This window comes from Numida meleagris, chromosome 5 (assembly GCF_002078875.1).
Source record: "Numida meleagris isolate 19003 breed g44 Domestic line chromosome 5, NumMel1.0, whole genome shotgun sequence".
Taxonomy (NCBI): domain Eukaryota; kingdom Metazoa; phylum Chordata; class Aves; order Galliformes; family Numididae; genus Numida; species Numida meleagris.
In genome coordinates, this window is record NC_034413.1 from 20,795,381 (window position 1) to 20,816,112 (window position 20,732).

The 20,732-nt window shown below is 36.0% G+C and overlaps 1 protein-coding gene across 10 annotated transcripts in view; it reads left to right on the forward strand.

Moving 5' to 3' along the window:
* The window catches only part of KAT6B (lysine acetyltransferase 6B), a 101,964-nt gene that overhangs the window by 66,402 nt on the left and 14,830 nt on the right, over positions 1-20,732 (forward strand). For all 10 annotated transcript variants that reach the window (XM_021398242.1, XM_021398241.1, XM_021398240.1 and 7 more), the window contains exons 8-12: positions 14-135; positions 1,455-1,570; positions 3,527-3,668; positions 6,702-6,863; positions 9,250-9,343. In XM_021398242.1, coding sequence (XP_021253917.1) covers positions 14-135; positions 1,455-1,570; positions 3,527-3,668; positions 6,702-6,863; positions 9,250-9,343 — 636 coding nt within the window. The remainder of the gene's footprint in view (positions 1-13; positions 136-1,454; positions 1,571-3,526; positions 3,669-6,701; positions 6,864-9,249; positions 9,344-20,732) is intronic.

Sequence of the window (20,732 nt, forward strand, 5' to 3'; positions counted from 1 at the left end):
TTTTAAATAACAGATACTGAAATCAAACTAAGCATCAAACAAGAAAATACAGATGTGTATCTGGTGGGAAGCAAGGACACAGTTACGCAGGAGGATTTGGACGTATTTAAACAGGCTCGGGAACTTTCCTTGGAGGTAAGACTGTTTCATAAAATACAGTTATACATGTAAATTAAAACCTGGTTCATTTTTATATTCATCATTCATCTTAATTTTTAATGAATTCCTTTTTACCTACTTGTTGTTTACCTACTCATGCTTGTTTCAAATTGAATTTGCAAGACACTGTGTATACAGTTTGTCTCCTAGATTGGAGACAAGGCACTGGAATGGGTCAGTTGAGTGACACTTTGGATGGATTTTGAAAGATATCCTTGGGCATTTTGGATACAGGACTACCACTGATTAAGTTCAGAGATTTGCCATAGCTGAAATCCAGGTCTGGACTGAGAAGATGATCGTCAGTAAGAATGTGCTTTGAGTTTCCTGCAAAGAGAAAAGAGTCACAATGAAAAGTGAAGTCTGTCCCAAGAAATGCTGTTTGGTAGAAGGAAAGTGGCCTTAGCAAGTTCATAACTTTATTTTGAGCCCCCATTTATCACACTTCGGGTTTAAATAATTTAGCTGACTTGTAGTAGCAAAAATGCTTGAGCTGAATTGGACTAAAATTGTTCATACCAACTGGTGGTGGTGTTCTTCTCTAACCTATGTGCTGGTAATTTAAGCTTACTGAGATTGAGCTGGTTTAATCGACTGGTTTAATCGATTGGTTTAATTGAGCTGGTGTGTTAATCGACAAACTCGAACCAAATTTGAAGATTCAGCTTCATGATTAGTTTGTTTCCATTATCTCATAGAAATGGTTCCCCCCTCTTCCTCATTTCTCACTTTCACGTGCAGTTAAAAGATGTGATGTGTTAAGATTTCTAAAATTGCTGGCAATTAAATTACTTATTTTTCCATCTTTATTTTTGTATTTAGCCATTGCTTTAGAGTCTTGCTGATCGTATTCTGATCAGCTCAACTTCAGTATGTTAGCGGAGATCAGTTTGTTTCAGTATACTGTTGACAGTTGTAATATCAAGTCCCATGGACTCCAGAAAGGTTTTGCTGATCCATTCTCCTTCCTTCTTTGTCATGACGACTGCTTAGTTTGAATTAGGATGGTAGAAAAGTCATCTCTCTAGGTGCTGCAGGAAAAGAGGATTCAGGCAGTTGTGCCTCTTCTTTGAGTGGACCATTCTTCACCTACTGATTTTGCCTCATGTTTGGCACATTGAAAAGAATTTTCACCTCTTATATCTATCTGTTGGCAAACTCTCTTCTCTGTCCATCTGGGCTGGAAGAATTTAAGTAATATCTGAATATTGCGACACCTTCATTGAGTGAAATTGATAATAGGTTTCTGTTTACTTTTTCTATAACTAGTATTTTGGTTTTGTTGCACCTGACAGAAAATTGGGTGTAAAAACACTGGTGAAACAAGTGGGCGATACCCTTCAGTGATTGAGTTTGGAAAGTACGAGATCCAGACGTGGTACTCTTCACCTTACCCGCAGGAATATGCAAGGTAGTGAGTTGTCAAGATTGTCATGTATTATTGTTTTTAATAGCATAATTTACTTTCTTACTCTTCTGTAATTGTTTGTAATTTATTTGTATAACTTTTAAGAGCAAATATGCTTTTGTAATTACAAGAGAGGCCAAGAAGTTGCATTGTCTTTTTCTAGTTCTAATCAAAGATACATTAAAAGTACTGATTTTATTTTCTTCCTAGTTCTGCATAGACTTTAGCTTTACAACATGTATTGGTATTTCTTTTAAAACAGTTTGCAACCAGGTACGTCCTACTTGTGGCTGCTTATAGCAATTAATTTTGCGTGTTATCTAGAAGTCTTTGGCTTCCTTTTTGTTATTTTATTTTTTATTTATTCATTTTTAAGGCCAAGAATTCTGTAAATGTTAGATAAATAAGTCAAAGTGTGGCAACAGTGACTGCCTAGCACAGGATGCGTTAGAGTCAGACGAAAGAATGAACTAGTACATGTACTTGGTAGATCCCTGCTGATTTTTCCATGTGCTGAAAATACATTTTTTATGAATCTACTGGATCTGTGGTACACATGGAAATTTGCAGAACTGTATGCTCATCAATTACTCTGCTGCAGCAGGCAACCAAGTTATGTGCTCTGTTCCAAACAGCCTTTGCATTGCATTGATGTAAGCTGCCTTTTCTCATTTCCCTCTCATTCCTCGATGTTGTCATCTTTGCATAATGGGAATGAGGGACGTATTGTCAATTGATAATATAAAAACCGTGGCCTAAAAAAAAAGTGTAAAGTACATTTCTTTACTCTTATTACTAGTCCTTTTATAGTGTTAATCTTTTTATTTTAGTTTTTTTTTAATCTCTCAATTTGTATCATGTTATGTGTGAGATACCTGCTCCATCGAGTAAATTAATCACAAATAGAGGCATTGTAATGGATAGTCATTAGCATGAGACAACAATGGGATAGCATTTGTAGGAGACAGTGTGGTTCTTGGCCGTAAGTACGGTGGGATTACATAATGGAACAAATAGTTCAAACTGTTTTTATGTTGATAAGCTTTCTTAGAATCTTGTGATAGTGCAAACCATGGCTATGATCCCAGGATGTGCTGGTAGCTTCTGAGCAGAGACTCTCCTCTACTCTAAAACTTTGTAGACTAATTTTTGCAGCAGTCTTCCACTGCTCCAGTAATTTTAAAACATATTAATAGCCATAAAACTCACTGTAAGGGGTGGCTTCTAGTATGCACAACACTTGTCAGCATTGTCTAACGTGGGTCATGTGAGTTAGTTGTTTCTCACCTGAACTGAATCCTCCGTGGAGGAGTAGTCACTAGTATGCATTGTGTCATGGATATGAATGAAAGGGGGACTTTTCGCCTATATGTGGGCTGTTTGGACGGGCTTCTCTGGTCAATAAAGTGATAAGGTAGGTGAGGGATGGGAGAGTAAAATCCTATCACAGTTTGCTGTCCCATCTAAATATTAGGAGGAGAGTTGGAACAAAAATAATGTTTTAGCTTTTCCCATATCCAAAGTAAGGAAAATTGAAGGGAGAGACGTTATTTTGTATTCTGCTGTGTGTCCCTTTTGTGTTTATTGAAAGGAAAAGGGTGAAATTTGAGATATGACTCCAGACTGCGTGATGGAGACCACAGTAAAAACTCCTGTGGAATGTGGGAAAGGGGAAGTAACAGAGATCTGTACTATAAAACAGTTGATGATAATCCAACTCTGTTGAATCAGTTTTACTGTGGTTGATCTGTCATCTTACTTTTCTAATGGCTGATGTAAATATTTAATCATTCCCTGTAATGTGTTTTTCTTGTTATTATTTTATTTATTCAAACTTACACAGCAGTTACTCAGATACTCTACATTAAAATGGGGAGGGGCTTGTCATTTTGTGGTAACTTTTCCATTTACAGGATTTCACTTTTTTTTTTATAAAATATTTTTCTAATTTTTATGCAGACTACCAAAGCTTTACCTGTGTGAATTCTGTCTTAAATATATGAAAAGTAAAAACATTTTGTTGAGGCACTCAAAGAAGTGTGGCTGGTTTCATCCTCCAGCCAATGAAATCTACAGAAGAAATGACCTGTCAGTATTTGAGGTAGGTACATCAAAGTCTAGATTTCTGAAGTTAACTGATTAGTAGACATTACAGACTAGATGTAGAATGGTGGTGGTGGAAACATCAGCATATTTGAACACTTCCTTGGAGATTCTTACTACATTGCAAAAACAAGTCCATCTTCCCTGTCCTGTTCCGCCCTGCCATATTCTGTCATGACTTATTTTCTTTACTTGTACTTCATGAATTACTCAACCTTTTAAGATATTTGAATAGCACGTAGTTTAGATGGAAACTGCAGTGGAAGCCCTTAGACTCAATTGCCTTTCCCTCTCAGCAGAAGTGCCTTTCACCCTTTCATTTCTGGCTATTTGAGCATTTTGAATATAGATGGTGTACTAAACATAATGTAGATAGTTCCGTATAAAGACATGCTATGCTGTTTATTGTGTACTGTTCTTGAATTACAAATATTAGTTACTTAAGTGCTTTTGCCTTCCTTCTGGATGTTGGAGAATTAAATGTCCTGGTTGAATGATGGAAGTTTGGTCCAGCTTCAGCCACAACAAACTGCTTTTCATTTAGAATTTACAGAATTGAGCTTATGAGTACATAGTCTTCTATAATCTAAATATTTTACTGGGAGACTTCTACTGTAAATGCATTTGAGTTTTCAAGGATATCCTAGACAACAGGAGTTTTGTATATGACATAGCATGCCTGCAGTTATTAAAGCTACGCATTCTCCTGTTGGCTGTTTCTCAATAATCGTTACCAGTGGTGCTAACAGAACAGACTGTCAGGGTTGCTAGGACTTCTCTTGAGAGTTTTTCTAACCAGCTGTGTTTGGATGTGTATGTTGCTAACTTCTTTTTAATTGCAGATATTATAGATTCTAATTTAATTTTATGTTTTCATAGTATATAAATGTCTGTCATGCTAGGTAATTGCCATTGTCTAATCAAACAATGGTAAATGCAATTTTGGAGTTCTTAAATAAAAAAAAAATCTTAATATTTGTGTAATTAACTTGTTTGGTTTTGTGCTATTAAAGAAAATAGCTATCTGCATCAAGATTGTTTCCTTCCTGAGTTGTGTAATTGTTCTGAAGACTGTAGATGTGCCAGCAAAAGGCTTAAGTTATAACAGACTTAATTATTTTTCTATTAAAAAACAAACTTGTTCTGTCAGTCCAAAATAATTAACCTTTTCTCTGTTAGCACCTGTGCAGCATACAACCATAGGCAAATTCTGCTTTTCAGGTTTTTTTCATTAATAAACTACTGGTGATCCATGAGTAAAAACTTGTTTAAAAAATAAAGTAAAATACTGCTCTCAGTGCGGAGGAAACCACACATACAAAAACCACAAGGAAAACAAGGTGCATGTGAAAGAAATGTTCAGACTCTCTCTCTACTGCTCTTATCCCCTTTCTCAATTTTAGGTACTTCAATAAACGCATATGAAATAGTCTTTCTGATTTTGAAGGTTAGCCTAAATTATTATTCTGATAACTGTAGAAACTTACTCATCAGCTGATGTCCTTTCTCATAGGTACTTTCAGGAACTCTGTGCACTCATTTTCTGTTTGCCAGTATGAAGGGTTTCTGATTCCCTTTGTGCTCTACATTTTCTAGAGAGAGATAAATGAGTTTGGCATTTAAGACTTAGGTACCTCTGCTAAGAGCATGACTTTGACAGATTTGAGAGAAGGCTTTGACATAGTTTGCTACTATGTTGTAGCCAAGAAACTTTGATACATGCTTCATTTTGAAGTTTCAGTTTTGTTTTTCTTCCTATTTACATTTAAAGCTGATGAACAAACTGTAGTTGCCTGGAATTTAAGGATTACTTTTACTTTTCCTTACAAATGTTCTTGCTGGAAAAGATAGCTTATATAATTGGGTTTTCAAACTTGTGGCTTACCCACTGATGATTTTTATTTGATCTTCTCCTTCAATTTGCACACTTGCTACTAAGAGTGAAAAGAAGGGTGAAAGAAAAAAAAAAAAGAAAACCTTTGGATAATGGAGTGAGTTGTATGAGAGCTTAATCTAGCTGATAATATTATCTAGTGCTATATGCAAGTCTATTCTAATGCCTTCATTAGTTGTAGCTGTATATTAAATGTGTTGACATTTTTTTCTTTTTAATTCAGATGACACAAGTATGTTACAGAAATAACTTTGAAATATATACAAAAGGTTGAGATTTACTCATGTGTAACTAGGTTCCTTACTAGAAACAGAATAAAATGTGGTTTCTTTTTTAGTACTGTGTGCATACCATTTGGCTGTCTCTGTGAATGAAATATAAATAGTGACTTTATCAAAGAACATCAGTACAAGCAAACATTTCCATTAACATTATTTCAAAAAGACTGTTGCCTTTGAACCTTCCCTTTCAGGGAGTAACTAATTGATCTAGGAAATCTGTATGTATGTCTGGCTTTTCTATAGCTGTCTGCATCACAGCTTGACTCTTTACACTCATAACATACCTAGACTAATTGTAGTACTTAGTCTCAAAATTTACTTCTCATGCTCAATAGGGTTTTAGTCTAGCATAGAGTTTTTGCCTTGTTTAATTTATCCAAAACATGGCTATGATTGATAACAAATTGGCAGCCCGTTCATTGGCCTAATGGCTTAGCGATTCAGCATAATGCACTTCACTGTTTTTTATTTTTGTGTGCATGTTGGACACCGTAGCCTTTTAGCAAATCACAGTTCAGTGTAGTTTTTAATACTGCACTTTTGTTGTCTGCCAGTCTTGTTCACTCAGTTCCTGGGAGTAAGTTAAAGAGAGAAGTCTGACTCAAACAGTTAAAAAGTGAAGTAACTTTGTTTAATAAAGCCAGATCCTGAGATGATATTTATACATGCAAAGTAATCAGACCTAGCTGGAATTTTCTTATTTAACAAGAAGTGGGGACATCTCTCCTTAATTTTTTTTTCTCCTGTAATGGTAATCTTTTTCATGTTTCCTCCTAGCACATGAGTGATTCAAGAAGCAATTTTGTTGTAATGTGTTGATGGCTTTGGAAGTAACTGCGTCTGTCTTGCTTTCTAGGTTGATGGAAACGTGAGCAAAATTTATTGTCAGAATCTTTGTTTGTTAGCTAAGCTCTTTCTGGACCACAAAACCTTGTATTATGATGTTGAACCATTCCTCTTCTATGTTCTTACAAAAAATGATGAGAAAGGATGCCATTTAGTTGGATATTTCTCTAAGGTAAAATAAAAATTTGTATTTTTAAACGTCTGTAATTTCTCACTATCCTTAATATTGTGTCAACAGCAAAGAAGAAATTGATTCAGAAACTTAAAATCCTCTCTGTAAATCTGAAATGGAATGTGATTGGTCTCAGATGTACTAGTTCTGCCTTTTCTCAAACGCTGATGCAAACTGAGAAGTTGTATGTACATTCAGCCATGTACATTTTTTACAGAATGTGTTGTGGTTTGTACTTGTACAGTTGGAAATTAAATCTTCTTTTTCCCCTATCAGATTTGCCATTGTCTACTAAGTCTTACTTAAGAAAGTGCTGGATGTTTGGAATTATGTTGATTTCCATGTGTTTTCATGGCTTTGTTGCTAGCAGTTCAGCTCGCCTAGTTAGACATGAATGTCCAGCTGTGTTTGTCTTTGTTTCTCTCTTGTGTAGAGTCCAATCTAATACAGCTTCTTAGCACACAGAACATATGAACACAAGGCCTGACTAGATGGTGGATATCTTCTTTAGAGTAGATGTCTTTTCTTGTGACATCACTTTGAATTTTAAAGCACTATTTGCTGCTATAGACAAAAATAGTATTTCTGTGGACTGTCTTGACAAATGGTAACAAAAGTAGCGGTGAAAGATAATCAGATATGCCTGCAAAAAGAAAAGCATCTAATTGTCAATTTGTCTGTAAGAAATTTGATTAGGTGGTATATAGTTAGAAAATCTGTACTTCTTGTCTCTAGAATCACCACCTCCCTCAGCGTATTATTTCCTTTCTTTATGAGTAGATTTGAGTTTGGTTTTTTTTTTGAAGAAGTCTAAAAATTGTGTCAGAGTTCTTGCATGCTGCATGGTGATCTGTTGGGATGTTCCGCTGTCTTTTGAAATGTGGGCCTTGTTGATTGAAGTCACAGTTTGTAGGCACAATTTGCACTCTCTTATGGCAGCTGTACATTCTTGTGACATCCAAACAAGTCAACTCTGATACTGGCAAATATTTCCTAGTAGTCTTAGATACTGCAGGTGTCCAGATGAATCTCTCCTGATATTTCTTCAGCCATTCAGCAAGAATGCATTTTGTTCTCCTGCTCTACCCTTGTCTATTCATTGGTTTTGGTGACCGCAAATGTTTTTGCTACCATAATTTAAGACAAAACTTTGCCATCTTGAATTCCTCTTTAGCACTGAAATTATTTGCATATGCCCCCTCTTTTTTAAAGTGTGTGTTTGTACGTGTGTTCCTGCTGGGAAAAGTGATGCTCCTTTTCTTCCCTGTATATTTCTTCCAAATGTATTGACAGGATGTGTACTTCATACTATCAGTGGTCTTGAGAGCTTAGGATCCTGAACAGTTTGTAAGCTTGTCCAGAGAAAATAATACTTCCAGGTTAATTTTACCGTAGAAAATAAAATACCCTCCAAAATAAGGCATTTGTATCTAATTTCACACCTGAAGAAATGTTTGGAAAGAAACATGCTGGAATGTGGTCCTATCGGCGTCATCACTGATGTGGTGTCATCTTATGTGGAGGCTGAAATAATAGGTGGTATCTTGAGCTACCTGTGTGCTTGCCCTGACTTCTTCTATCTCATTATCTTTAGTTGATTTGGTCTTCCTCAAAGCTACTAAGTGCCGATTTCTTGTTTTCTCTGTAGTCTCTTAAAGGTAACAAGGATTTAAGGCTCTTCCTTTTCATCAATAAAGTCTAAAGAACGTAAAACCTAAAAACTATATTGTTAGAACAGCTTCTTGGTTATAATTCTTCCTTCCACTGTGTTTAGCAGTCAGTGGAATACTTGCATGCATTGTTTTAATGTCATGTAACTTCATTTTGTCTGAAGGAGCTTTGAATTTTGAGCATTCTGCCTTCATTTGGGTTCAGGTGAGAAGCTTTTAGCTCTGAAAAAGTTAGTACAACTTGGTTCCATGGATAATAGGGTGTTCTCCTTGCCACTTTTCATTCAAGACAACAAAAAGATGGAAACCAGCAATCAGTTAGTGTAGTCATTGGAGGGAAATACAACTTCACCTTGCATATGGATATTATTTTCCCCTTTTATATCCTTGAGAGAGAGGTCAGTGAAGCATGAAAGTATTTTCCTCTTCCCCATCCTCCTCCTTTACTGCGTTTAACCTTCATTATGCTGTTTAGTCAATGTATCTAATTTTCAAGGTGCTGAGTAGCTAACTAGTAAAAATAAATATTTTGAAGGGTATGTTTGATTGATACTTCCTTCTTATAATTAAATATTAACATTGAATTTCTCGACTTGGTACTGACCTCAAGCATCTGTTCACCTTATTGGGATATTTTGAAAGGATAGTGGCAGGTGCAGGCAATTGCCCACTTCAGCATTGCTTTGACATACTTGATCTGTTTCTCCTTCCCTCAGGAAAAGCTTTGCCAGCAGAAGTACAATGTCTCCTGCATAATGATCATGCCCCAATACCAAAGGCAAGGATTTGGAAGGTTTCTCATTGATTTCAGTAAGTGAAGTGTTTTATTTACATTTGTGATCCAGGGAGCTGTTGATTGTTACAAGAAACTGTAATATGTAAAACTTTATTTAACTTCCTTTGTTGTTTTTATCAATAAATAACGCGATTTGTGTTTATATTTGCATAGGATAGGAAAGCTCCCTGAAGTGAAAACTTACTGCTGCTCTTTTATTGTACTCCAGGAGATTGAGAATGGATCTCTCAGCAGTAATATTAGCTCACAAAGCTATTACCCTGAATGAATTGTCTAAATTACTTTCCATTTTGCCTTGCTCATTAGTCGAAGAGGTAATTATTTGTGATTAAAGCTTAAGAAGATGTTAGTCCAAGTCATTTTCTACATTTTAATATTTCTGATTTTCATGTTCTTTAGCTAAAAAAACTGTTTCAGCTGAAGAATTGCTACATAGAAGGAATGTGTTTTGATTTTTGTCTTAAAATACATCATTTCTTAGTGGAAATTGTTACAAAGTAGTTTAGGTGTTCATAGGCATTCTTGCAGCTTTGTTTTGCTGTGTTTTTTGACCTGTTTGAAAGCTTGAGGAACAGTTGTTGAAGTATAGATTTGTTATCCCTCAAATCTTAAAGCTGCAGTGAAACTCTAAACATAATTGTCTAAGGAAACTTCTCAGCTAAATGTCCTCAGTGCTACTGATTGCAGCTTTCTATTGTGATTTAAAGGGAGGATGATGTATACTGTATGTGGTGAGAGAAATGGTGAATCTAGTTTTCACCACTACTTAGGATTTTTTAGACACTGTAGGATTGTGTGACAACAGAAAAAATTAAGAAAATAGGATTCCTGCCCAGAAGGTGTGTGCAAAAACAGTAAAGTGGAAATAAAAATACATTGCAATATAGCAGCAGGACAAAGGAAATAATTTCTATTGTTTTCAAGTTCTGGGTCTTAAGTATGCTACCTAGCTTGATTATGCTAGTGTTAATAAAGATACTTAGTATGTTTCTTAATTCCATGGCTTTTTAAACAGTCTTCACTGTACCCTTGTGAGTTAGGCTGGTCTTGGACCACTTAACCCACCATTGAAATGCAGCCATCACTGGTGTGGAACACAGCATCTGTTCTATTGTGTGCATTCTGTACCATTTTAGGAAAGACAGTGAGAAATGCCATGTATTCTGGAACTGCAAAGCATGTATTTAAGCTTGTTACTTAGAAATCGACCCTTACCTCTTCTTGCTAAATAGATAGGGATACTAAGCAAAACTGGTAAGTACTTTCAGGCTTTTTGATTTTTTTTTACTGTGATATTTTTCCAAAAATAAAAATAAAAAACAAAACCACCTTCAACAAACAATTCTCTGCTTGAGTGCTGACACAGCACTAGAGGTTTATAGCTACAAAACTGATGGTACAGCTATGAAGAAGAAACCTGTGGGTTCCACAAAAGGTCTGTATTTGAATATGCTGAGTCACTGGATCTTTGATTTTTATGTTGTTGTGCCATGTGCTACTTCATCTGTAAAAATTGGTAGTGTGTTCTGTTGCCCCTACCCTCCTGTAAAACCTGAAGGCACATCAGATTATTTGAATTGCGTTCCTGTGGTGATTTGCAGCGTCACATAATGGTACTATTAGCTTGAACCTTTGTGGTGCTATCTTTATGCCTTTCCTCTTTGCAGACGTGATCGTATCACAGGTACAAGCTACAGCTGAATACCTGCTGGGCACAGGCCAGAGAACAGTATTAGCTTCTGCTGTGGCTAAGAGACTGATATGAGATATGTGAGCAAGCAGTCAGTCCTTCAGCACTTCTCCACAGTGCCTTCCATTCCTTTTCTAGACAAGGGGCTCCCTTAAAAGACTGGAAATCAGACTGTTCCTGTTTCCTACAGAATGAAGAACTGAAAGGTGACTGAGGAAATTTGACTCTCTAGTGAGAATGAGGTCCAAAATAAATGAGACATACATTAGAGAACTGCTAGTGGCTGTTTCTTCCTGGGTGTAAAAAGGATGCAAATCTTGTTTTCTCCTGTTGTATTTGTATCCTTTTGCAGGATGGAGGCTAAATATCATTAAATGGGGAAGCCATAGCTTCATCCAGATTAGTCAGCCCAAAATATATCTCCACCAAAATAAAAATCACCCAAAAATCAATTTAATTTTTTTTTCCCCTGGGATTTTATTTGTACTTCCATCTCTTGTTTTGTAACTGATGTCTGACTACTGTCTTTTGTGCTTTGCCCTTCCTGCCCAATTCTAGTCTACTGCAAATAATCTAACAAGACTGAGAATTTGGGATATGGCTGAAGCCCAGTTATCACTTGAAATCTACACAAATCGCGTTTAAAATAGTTTAAAAATTGCCTTTTCCTTATCTAGTAACCTTATCTAGACTGTCATATTTTCATAAATTTACCAGAAGATAAATGTTGTGCTCTGAATGTTAAATCTCCATTTATCATGCATGTAACACATCTAACTGCTCTAATTTTGAGTTCTGTGAAGAGTCACTGAAGCTTGTTGACTCTTTTAATAATAGTGACTAAAACTGTTTGTGGACTGAATAAAAAAACAACTAACTGTTGAGTAATTAATGTTCAGAAAATGATATTTACAAACCACAAAGGGAAAGATCTCAAACACTTTGTGCAGGCAGTTGACTGCTCACGTTATTTTGTATGTATCTAGACATTTGACAGTTGGAAAGGCTGGGAAGAGCACAGCCTTAAGCCACTACACAGCTTCTGCTTTGTCAGCAGTCTGCTGAAAATGTAGTTTGTGGTACAAAATTATCTTTTTTTGGTAAGTGAAATGAATTTGTTCAGTTTGTGATGCTTTCTTTTGTCTTCAACTAATCTCATCTACAGATGAGTCAGTGTGGTCTTCCTGTTACTTGCGAGGGAAAATCAATGATTCTGTTTTGCAAAAAGAAGCAGGTACTTGTTGTCTGCCTCCCAGTTTTTCAACTTCGCTAATTTTTTTGCTAACTACATTTTAACTAATCTGTATTTCAAATAGAAACTGATAATGCTGTTGTTTTTTTTTTTTTACTCTGTAGACACAAGCATAAAGCTTTTTTAAGGTCTGTCTGTCACATCTCGCAGGGGAAAAAAACAATTTAAAAGAGTACACTGTGGAAAGAAAATATGCTGTAAAATAACTGAGTTGTCTAACCTGATTGCCTTCAGCAAAATTTCATGTGTAGCTTTCTATATGTAATTGGCCATTTTAATATAAATTTGTTTTTTTAAATACAATATATACATTTATATGTGTTCTGTTTTTAAAGCATGACAAGACCTTTCTGCTTGAAGGGAAGTTGTTTTGCCTGTGATAGAAACTTGCTGGGCTGTTAGAATCAAATAAAACCAGAAAAAAAAACAGCGGAATTCTTCAAGTAGTTAAACTATTGATTTGTAATACTGTAGACTTGATACTCTTTTTACTGTAAGATAAAATCAGTTTAACCTGTTTCATTCTTTCTAGAAGCATGTCTCATTTGAAGACATTATCGTTTTCATGAAGTCTTCATTTTTTTTACACTGAGTGTGCTTTATTAAGTGTTCTCTTCTAACAGCCTAATTTTTGAAATAAGGAACCTTAATTTACTCGTTATATTTAATACCTTCATGTCTTCTTTACAGGGCAGTAATTGTTGCCAAACTTATTTTGTTTCCATTTATTCTTTTTTGTTTTCTGTAAGGCTGACCGAATTATAATTGCAGTGTTCCACCTGAGGGAAAATATTGTATGGAATTCTGCATGAATTTTTTGTACATGCTGTAAATTAAGCTAGAGTCTACTTGCCCAGAACTTAAGTTGATCCATAAGTAAACCAAACAGCAGGCTTTTGTTGTATAAGATCCCAATCTGGATTTCTTTTTCACTTTGTATCCACGTATGAGAGCACATAGCTATTGTTCCTATCATGGGAATTAATGTATATATAGGTGAGTCTTTGTCTTGCAGCAGTTCAGCCTGTATTACCATTCTAGTTCTGATGGTGCAGGCACTGAAGCTCCTGTCTTGTGGCTGCACCTCTCCGTGTACATTTTTTTTATACTTTAGCAGTTTCTCCTTTCAAGGTGATTTTTCTTTACTTAATTGTCCTGAGACCTCAACAGTCTAAAATCCTTCATATGCTTGTTGCTTCTATACCTTTAGCTTCAATACCAAAAAATCTTACTATTTCTTTATTTTCCATATCTAACACAAAGCATTCTATATTGCTAGAATGGAATATTACAGTATTTCATAGTTGTTTAATGGACTTTTTTTCTGTAAGTTTAATGCAATCTTTGAATGGGTGCTTCTTCACCAAACTCATCTCGTGATAGTCTCTTAACTCTGCTTGCTAGATGACAAATTCCATGCTAGAGGTCCCAATGCATTTAGTTCAGGAGCAGTTGGAGAAGAAAAAAAAATGCGTGCAACAATACAAGGTTAAACCTGTCCAACTGTGCTGGTTAGCACATTGCCAGTTTGTTTGCATCATGGTAGTGACTGGGTTCAATGCCCAGGAGCAAAGTCCATGATAGTCTTTTGTTATTTATCTTGAGGGTGTTTCTGGTCCAGCTGATTTGTACCAGTTTCTTCTTCCCCATCAGAATTCCTTCTTTTCATTTTGTTTATTTGTTCTTTGTGAAGTGATTATTTTTGCATGACAGAAGAAACCTGTTTAAATGGTGCTGGGATTCTGTTTGGATTCTTTCTTTTGTGTGTTTTCTGTTTCATTTTTCTGTACTTTTTGTACCACTTACTGCATGCAGCTGTATTACCTTCAAATGAAGTATTTTTTTTTCATTAGCTCAAACTACCACTTCTGTTCTTGGAGATACGGCTCAGTTATCTGTAAGGAATCTATGACAGGAAAAGGCTGATTCAAGCCTGGTGATGGAAGAGAAGAAAAATTAACAACAAAAACCACTCTACAGATTTTATATGACTTGAGGAGTTCTGTTCTGGTATAAGAAAAGTGACTCCATTAATGTCCTTGTTTGCTCGTTTCCCTACATCTGGTATCTCTTGATCAAGAAGTTTTGTTCTTGTTCCATTCAAATAGTTGAGTGAATCTGAAGTCATCATTTGCAGAAGCAACAGAGTACCAACAGTAGCAGCACTTGTGCAACAGTTGATATATGTCACTAAGGAAGGTACATTTCCAGAGGAGGAGAGGAACAAAAATGAGGTGCAACAAATAAAGAGAAAATAAACTTGTAAAGAAAGTAATTATGTCTTTTTCTTAAATGCTTTTCACGAGTGAGCATCAGAGCAACTCATAAAAGAGGCTGGTACCGTAACTCTTGTTTATAAATTGTTAACTGTGAGGGAGAGGTCTGCTCTTTGGCTCAAAGCCGCTTAGATTTATGTCAACATTCATTAGGCTATACTGCTTCTCACTAGGAGGTGGCTAAGCAAAAGCCTGTGTATGAGATTTGTTGTGGTGGTGGGTTCATTTGTCATTTACAGCTTTGAAGAACTTAGCTGTAGATCTGGAACCTACAGCCTGTTTCTTTGATCTCTATTCTAGTCCTGTCTTCTCCACTGTGAATTCCTACAATCATTTGTGAATGTACAATGGCTTGGGGGCTTTTTTAATGTAAATACTGAATCAAGAAAATATTATGGGCTAAAATGGAGCGAAGAGGAAGGACAGATGTCCTTAAAGATGCTTGTTAAACCCAGATCACTTACTGATCCTATACACTTTCATTGAAAATTAGAGGATAGTAATAGGCTACTAATAGGACAAAAAAAAAAAAAGAAAAAAAAGAATCTTTTCCTAATGGGCTTTTATTTTTTAGTAGGAAACCGGAATGAGACAAAATAGAAAAGTTGCCGCAGCGTGGAAATGGTGTTGTTTCTTCTTTTGAGTGTACTTACACACAATAAACTATGCCAGGCTATAACAGGACCTTTAAATGGGTAAAGGAAAGCAGAAGTAAAAAAAAAAAAAAAGAGGTGTAGTTTTATTCTGCATTATGATCTGTTCACATATGGTCGCTGTATATCCCTAGCCAGTGGTGTTTGTAACGTACGTAAGCTACATAGGCTTATCTTACAGTACCGGGTTGAGGGCGTAACTGATAGAAAACTCGGTGTTCAGTTGGAAACAAGGCCTTGAATTAAATAAGTTTATGTTGTTTATACTTAATTATAAATTGACTTCTGGAAAGCAGAAAAAAAAGTTGAGGTGGATTCTGTAACAGAGCATGACTATTATTGGAGATAGGATGAGACATATCCATACGTATGGTATTTCAGTTCTGATATGCTGATGGACCTGCTGGGAACCACTTCTAAGGCCTGTGTGCTGCTTAGAGCTAGTTACAAGCTCCTGTGGGCTTTGAGTGGTTGGATCTACTCTTTTTATATATGTCTATATAGAATTGATAGTCTAAACCCCTTGACCTGGTCACAGGAAGTAGTGCACTGGCCAAAAGTAATATTTGGAGAAAACACTTGGGGAAAAAACAAACGAACAAACAAAAACAAAAAAATGGGATTTCGTTATTTGTAATTATTTAATGAAATATGGATATGAAGTAGAAATAATGTTTGAAAAAATAGGGTGGGTAAACTCCTTTCCTAGACAAATGTCAGTATTCCTTTCCAAAATTTGATGTTAAGGTATTTTACAGCTCTCTGTAACAAATATTGAAATACAGCAGGAATGCAATCTATAAATAAATCTACCTTGGGGAAAAAAAAAAAACAACCGTATACAGTTACGCTTTGCTATACTCTGTGATTTGAACATAGACGGGGAATGGAGTGGAATCATATATCTTATAACCGCGAGCAGTTTGATGTTCCCTTTCACATATCACAATCCTGAACAGTTTCAGTACTGTTGAGGGTATGGCAAGCAACAACACAGAGAGAGAAGGAGAGGTTGAAGGTAGAGAGGAACAGGATTGTTTTTTTTCTTATGGGCTTCTCTGCAAAACCGTATACTCAGACTACACGTAAGAAATCACCACCACTGATGTAACGATTTGAATAAAAAAGACGTGTCTGCTATTTCCTATGATGACCAATATTGAATCTTTCTTTTTTTTCTTTAAATTACCAACTTGCTTGTGTATCGCAATACAGAGCGCTGCATCAGTCTTATGGTTGTTTTTGTTCATTTTTTTTTACAGATATATTGTGGCCCAATGAAAGGCAGAACTATCTGCCTTTTTCCCTCATTTTCCATTAAGAAGGAGCTGAAAGTCTGTAGGAGCTGTGAATTTGTGAGGGAGCTTGAATGCTGCTGCTTATTTTATGTTCTTTTCTTGACAATTGATTATGTTGCTGACCTCAAGGCATGAATGTGGCCTCTCCTAAATAGCTAATAAGGAACATTCTGTCGAGCTGAGATTTAGATGAGGGGGGAATAAAGATGGATTTTGAATCAAGCTTTGTTGACCTAAGATTATTCCAAGAAAATCATCCTCTTGGGATTTCTTGGCATTACTTTTATATAGCTTCAAGACACTGCGCATTTTTCAGAGCTGCAAAAGAAATCGGGCATGCCACTTCACATAAAAAAGCTGAGAGTGTTCTAACTGAAGAACATCTTTATTTCAGCTGGAATTTAAAATACCTAAAAGGCAAGGTGAAACATAGTAACTATGAAAACAAATGTTTGTGGGACAAAGCTGTGCTTATAGGGCATGAGTTAACAGGAGAAGCCATCTGCCTGAGATTGATGATTGAAAACAGATTTTAATGAAGTAGTGCATCTTCAATGGTCAAAAATCTTTTTACTTTTTGACTGCATACAGCTGTTCTACTGCAGCAAGTCAATGGACAAAGCAGGTGTTTGTTTTAGATGTATAGCCTGTTGCTCTGTTATTGAGGCACCTCTAGCATCACAGGAACATGTCTCACCTCAATGAGATAACCTTGTGGCTTTCTTAACAGATGTCTTCCTTTGCTCATGCCATCACTTACCAGGCAGTTCTACTTGCTTGTAAAGAAATGACTTTTTTGCTTGCTTACTTCTGTTTTGAGTAACAGTAGATGTGTAGCAAATTGCCATGTCTTGAACTTAGCTTTTTGACGTGTACTCTTATAGATGGATCTTTTCATTTGGTAGATAATGCATGCTTTTTTTTATCATGCAATGTCTGTATCTACTGACTAAAATATCATTGTGTTTTTCTGTAACAACCTCCTTCACCTGTTGGTTCTTTTTTTGAAATCTTACTTGGTTAATTTCTTGCTTTACAAGATGTGCTAGTAGGACAAATGAACAGTAGTGATGATTTCCAGCCCATGTAAGACAAAAATGCAGTTATCTTTTACTTTACAGAGTGTTGTTGTCATGACCAGTTTGCTTAGCAAATACAGTATTTGCAGTGATGTGTTTCTTTATCAAGGTGTCTTTTAGCTTTTCAGTGCTGACCCCCCGTTTCTTTTTTTTGTTCATGCTCTTTAGTATTACAAAGCTCTCTCTTGCAGTTAGGAGTAAAAGAATGATAGGAGGAGATCGTGGGCTTTGCAACGTTAACAGCTAGGTTAATATTTGCTCTCTTCTGGTGAGTTGTAGATGAAAGGTATGGTTGCTATCTGTTTTTTTGGCCTCAAGGCCATGGAAAGGTTATGGATATGTTCAGTTTACTTGTTAGGTTAGGCATAGCCTCCATCTTCCTGTCTTGTCAGTTGAAATCTTATTATATGAGTATGTAGATCTTATATGATGGCAAACATACAGAATTTTCTAATGAGCCAGCTTGTGTTATTTCTTTAATGGTATTTATGAAGGTAATGGCAGTTTTTAAAAGAAATTTGTTTTACAGTTGCAGAAACTAGTTACTGTTTGGTATCACTTATTAGATAATTTATAGGTGTAAATGTAAATGATTTAATGATTTAATAAAACATTGTGTTTAAAGCTGAGAGCATTCTGGCCGTGTTAATTATCTTATAAACTGCTTAACTCACTGACAAATTTCTTCATCAGATTGATGGTCAGGACTGATGCCCCCTGTGCATGCAAGTCTTGCTTTTAAGGGTACTTCAGTTTCTTTTCCATTGTTCCTGCTTTCACCCCTCTTGTAAGTAGTCCACTTCATACACAGAACCTTGACTCAAGGGGTTTACTGGCATCTGGCTCAGATAAAATAAGTGTTAGCCAATTAGTTTGCTCAAAGGATGCCTTTTGTTGGTCTGACTCCAATGCAGTCATCTTTACCTTTCCTTCACTTCACGAAGGGAATTTGTTTAGCCCTAACCTCTTCTGTGAAGCTTTCTGTAAAGGAACTAAAGGTTTTGGGCCCCCTGTGTAGAGTTTACTTGGGGATATGGAAAGGAATGAGAGCTGGCATTATTTCTTGTAACAATAATGAGAGAATCTTTGGCTTACTCTGTTTATGAAGAAAGCTTTTCTTCAACCACACAAAGAAGAAAAGAGAATATAGCAGGTTGTTCACTGATCTGAGCGTCTCAAGTTACAACTAGCCTTTTTTTTTTTTTCTTGTAATGTTTGTGTGGATCTTGGGGTTGGGGTCCTTTGAAGCTGCCTTAAAAGCACTTTCAAAGAGCGTACTGACACCTATTTAAGGTCCTCTATCCTTGACCTTCCATTGACATAGATAAGAACCGTCCAGAAGCACACAGAATAGTTATGGAAAAAAATGGTAACGTGAGTTACAGTTTTAGTGATCTGAAGTCTTAATAAGCTCACACTTTCACCTCACCCATTTCTGCCTTCTACTCATGGTCACACCTCTGTACTAGGAATGCTGAGCTGACCTAACTGCATTGAACTGTCCCATCTGTTATGATTTTTCCAGTTATCCTTTTGAACCTGTCCTCAACTTCATGTAAATTTAAAACCAATTATTTGGTTTCTGTAAGACAAAAGGAAGTCTCTTAGGATAACTTCAAATGCTGTTTTGAGGGGAATCTTCATTTTAGATACTGGTATATTATAAACAGAGTTACACTTTTCTTTCAGATCTCTGGTTTGACACAACATTGCATGAAAACTTACAAGTTCTTCCTTTCCATATTAAGGGACTTATTTTACTTGGTTATGTTTCAAACAAAACAAAGTTAAATGGAAAATGCTCAACTCTGTGTGAGTCTGGTAATTCATTTGTGGGGTCTGGCCCTTTGAGAGACTGGGGAGAACTCAGAACGTAGAAAGGCAAACAGTTTGGGATAGATTTTCACAAATATGTATTTTTTTCTGATGCAAATATTAACAAAAATACCTAAGTAGATGTTGAACAGTGCTGATTACATAAGGGCAATCTTCTTTGACAAATCATGGCAACTGGGGAGCATTGTCAGTGACTGAAATATGCAAGTGTTTCATACATCTTAAAAACAAACAAACAAACAAAAAAAAACCAGTCAAGACAACTACAACAACGAATGAAATAAATGGATTTGTGTCACTGTATTACAGAGATGTTAAAACATGACTTGGCGTAAGTAATGCAACAAGTGCTAAGTGTTTCTAGTTCTGAAAAAATTCTCTTTACGAGTATATGCTGTCCTTTGAAAGTTCTGTTAGCATTAGATTAGCTTGCAGTAGGAGAACTTTCTTGGCAAATGAAGTTTTAAAAGACTGGATGTGAAGTGCTGCCAGCAGGCTGCCATTTGTGTGCTGTGCTGTGCAGGTATACTTTGAACTGTACTTCGTGATGTGATAGTCTATGCTGGCAGCTCTCTTCAAGCCTATTAATAGAATGTGTGATGTTCTGCTATTAGTACCGCTGAATAGTTCCATGAGGGTAATGCAGAGTTTAGTTGTGCACTGACAGTAGTTCTGTATAGCTGTTCAAAATGGAGTGAAGTGGCCTTAGTGAATGACTGGAGAACGTGTTGATGGTGTTTCCATCTTTGTTTTGCCATTTACAACTCAACTGCTGAATATCAGTACTTACAAGTGACACATTTCTTAGGCAAACTGAAGCTCGTGAAAATTTACTTTAAGACATGCTCTATGCTGTAGCAGCTCAGTAGCTGTTTTATGATTGTATGAGAGCTGACGCCCTCATGGTTGTTCTTAGCTATGTAATTACTGTTCATGAGTTAAAACTTGTTTTTAAAATGGCTCTCTATGCACACAAGGTTTAAGAAAGCGTGGAAGCATTTCATTTGGTTTTCTTGTTTTGCTGTAAGACAAATTAGTGTAGCAAAAGAGACTTACTCTTGAAAGCTAAAGTTAACAAGTTTGAATTTGGGTCTTGCTTCAGATGGTTTATTCCACTTGCAGATTCTCAGTCATTACATATTGCAAGAATACCATTTGACTTGTTGTGGGTTTAAAAATGATTGCAATATTATGCAGATGTGATGTGTGTTTTTGAGTACTTGAATATGCGAGCAATTAAGTTAATGCTTTTGCAATTATATACTATGATATTTCTATTAAATTTTGATCCTTTACACTGCAAAAGGTGTAGAGTTTTT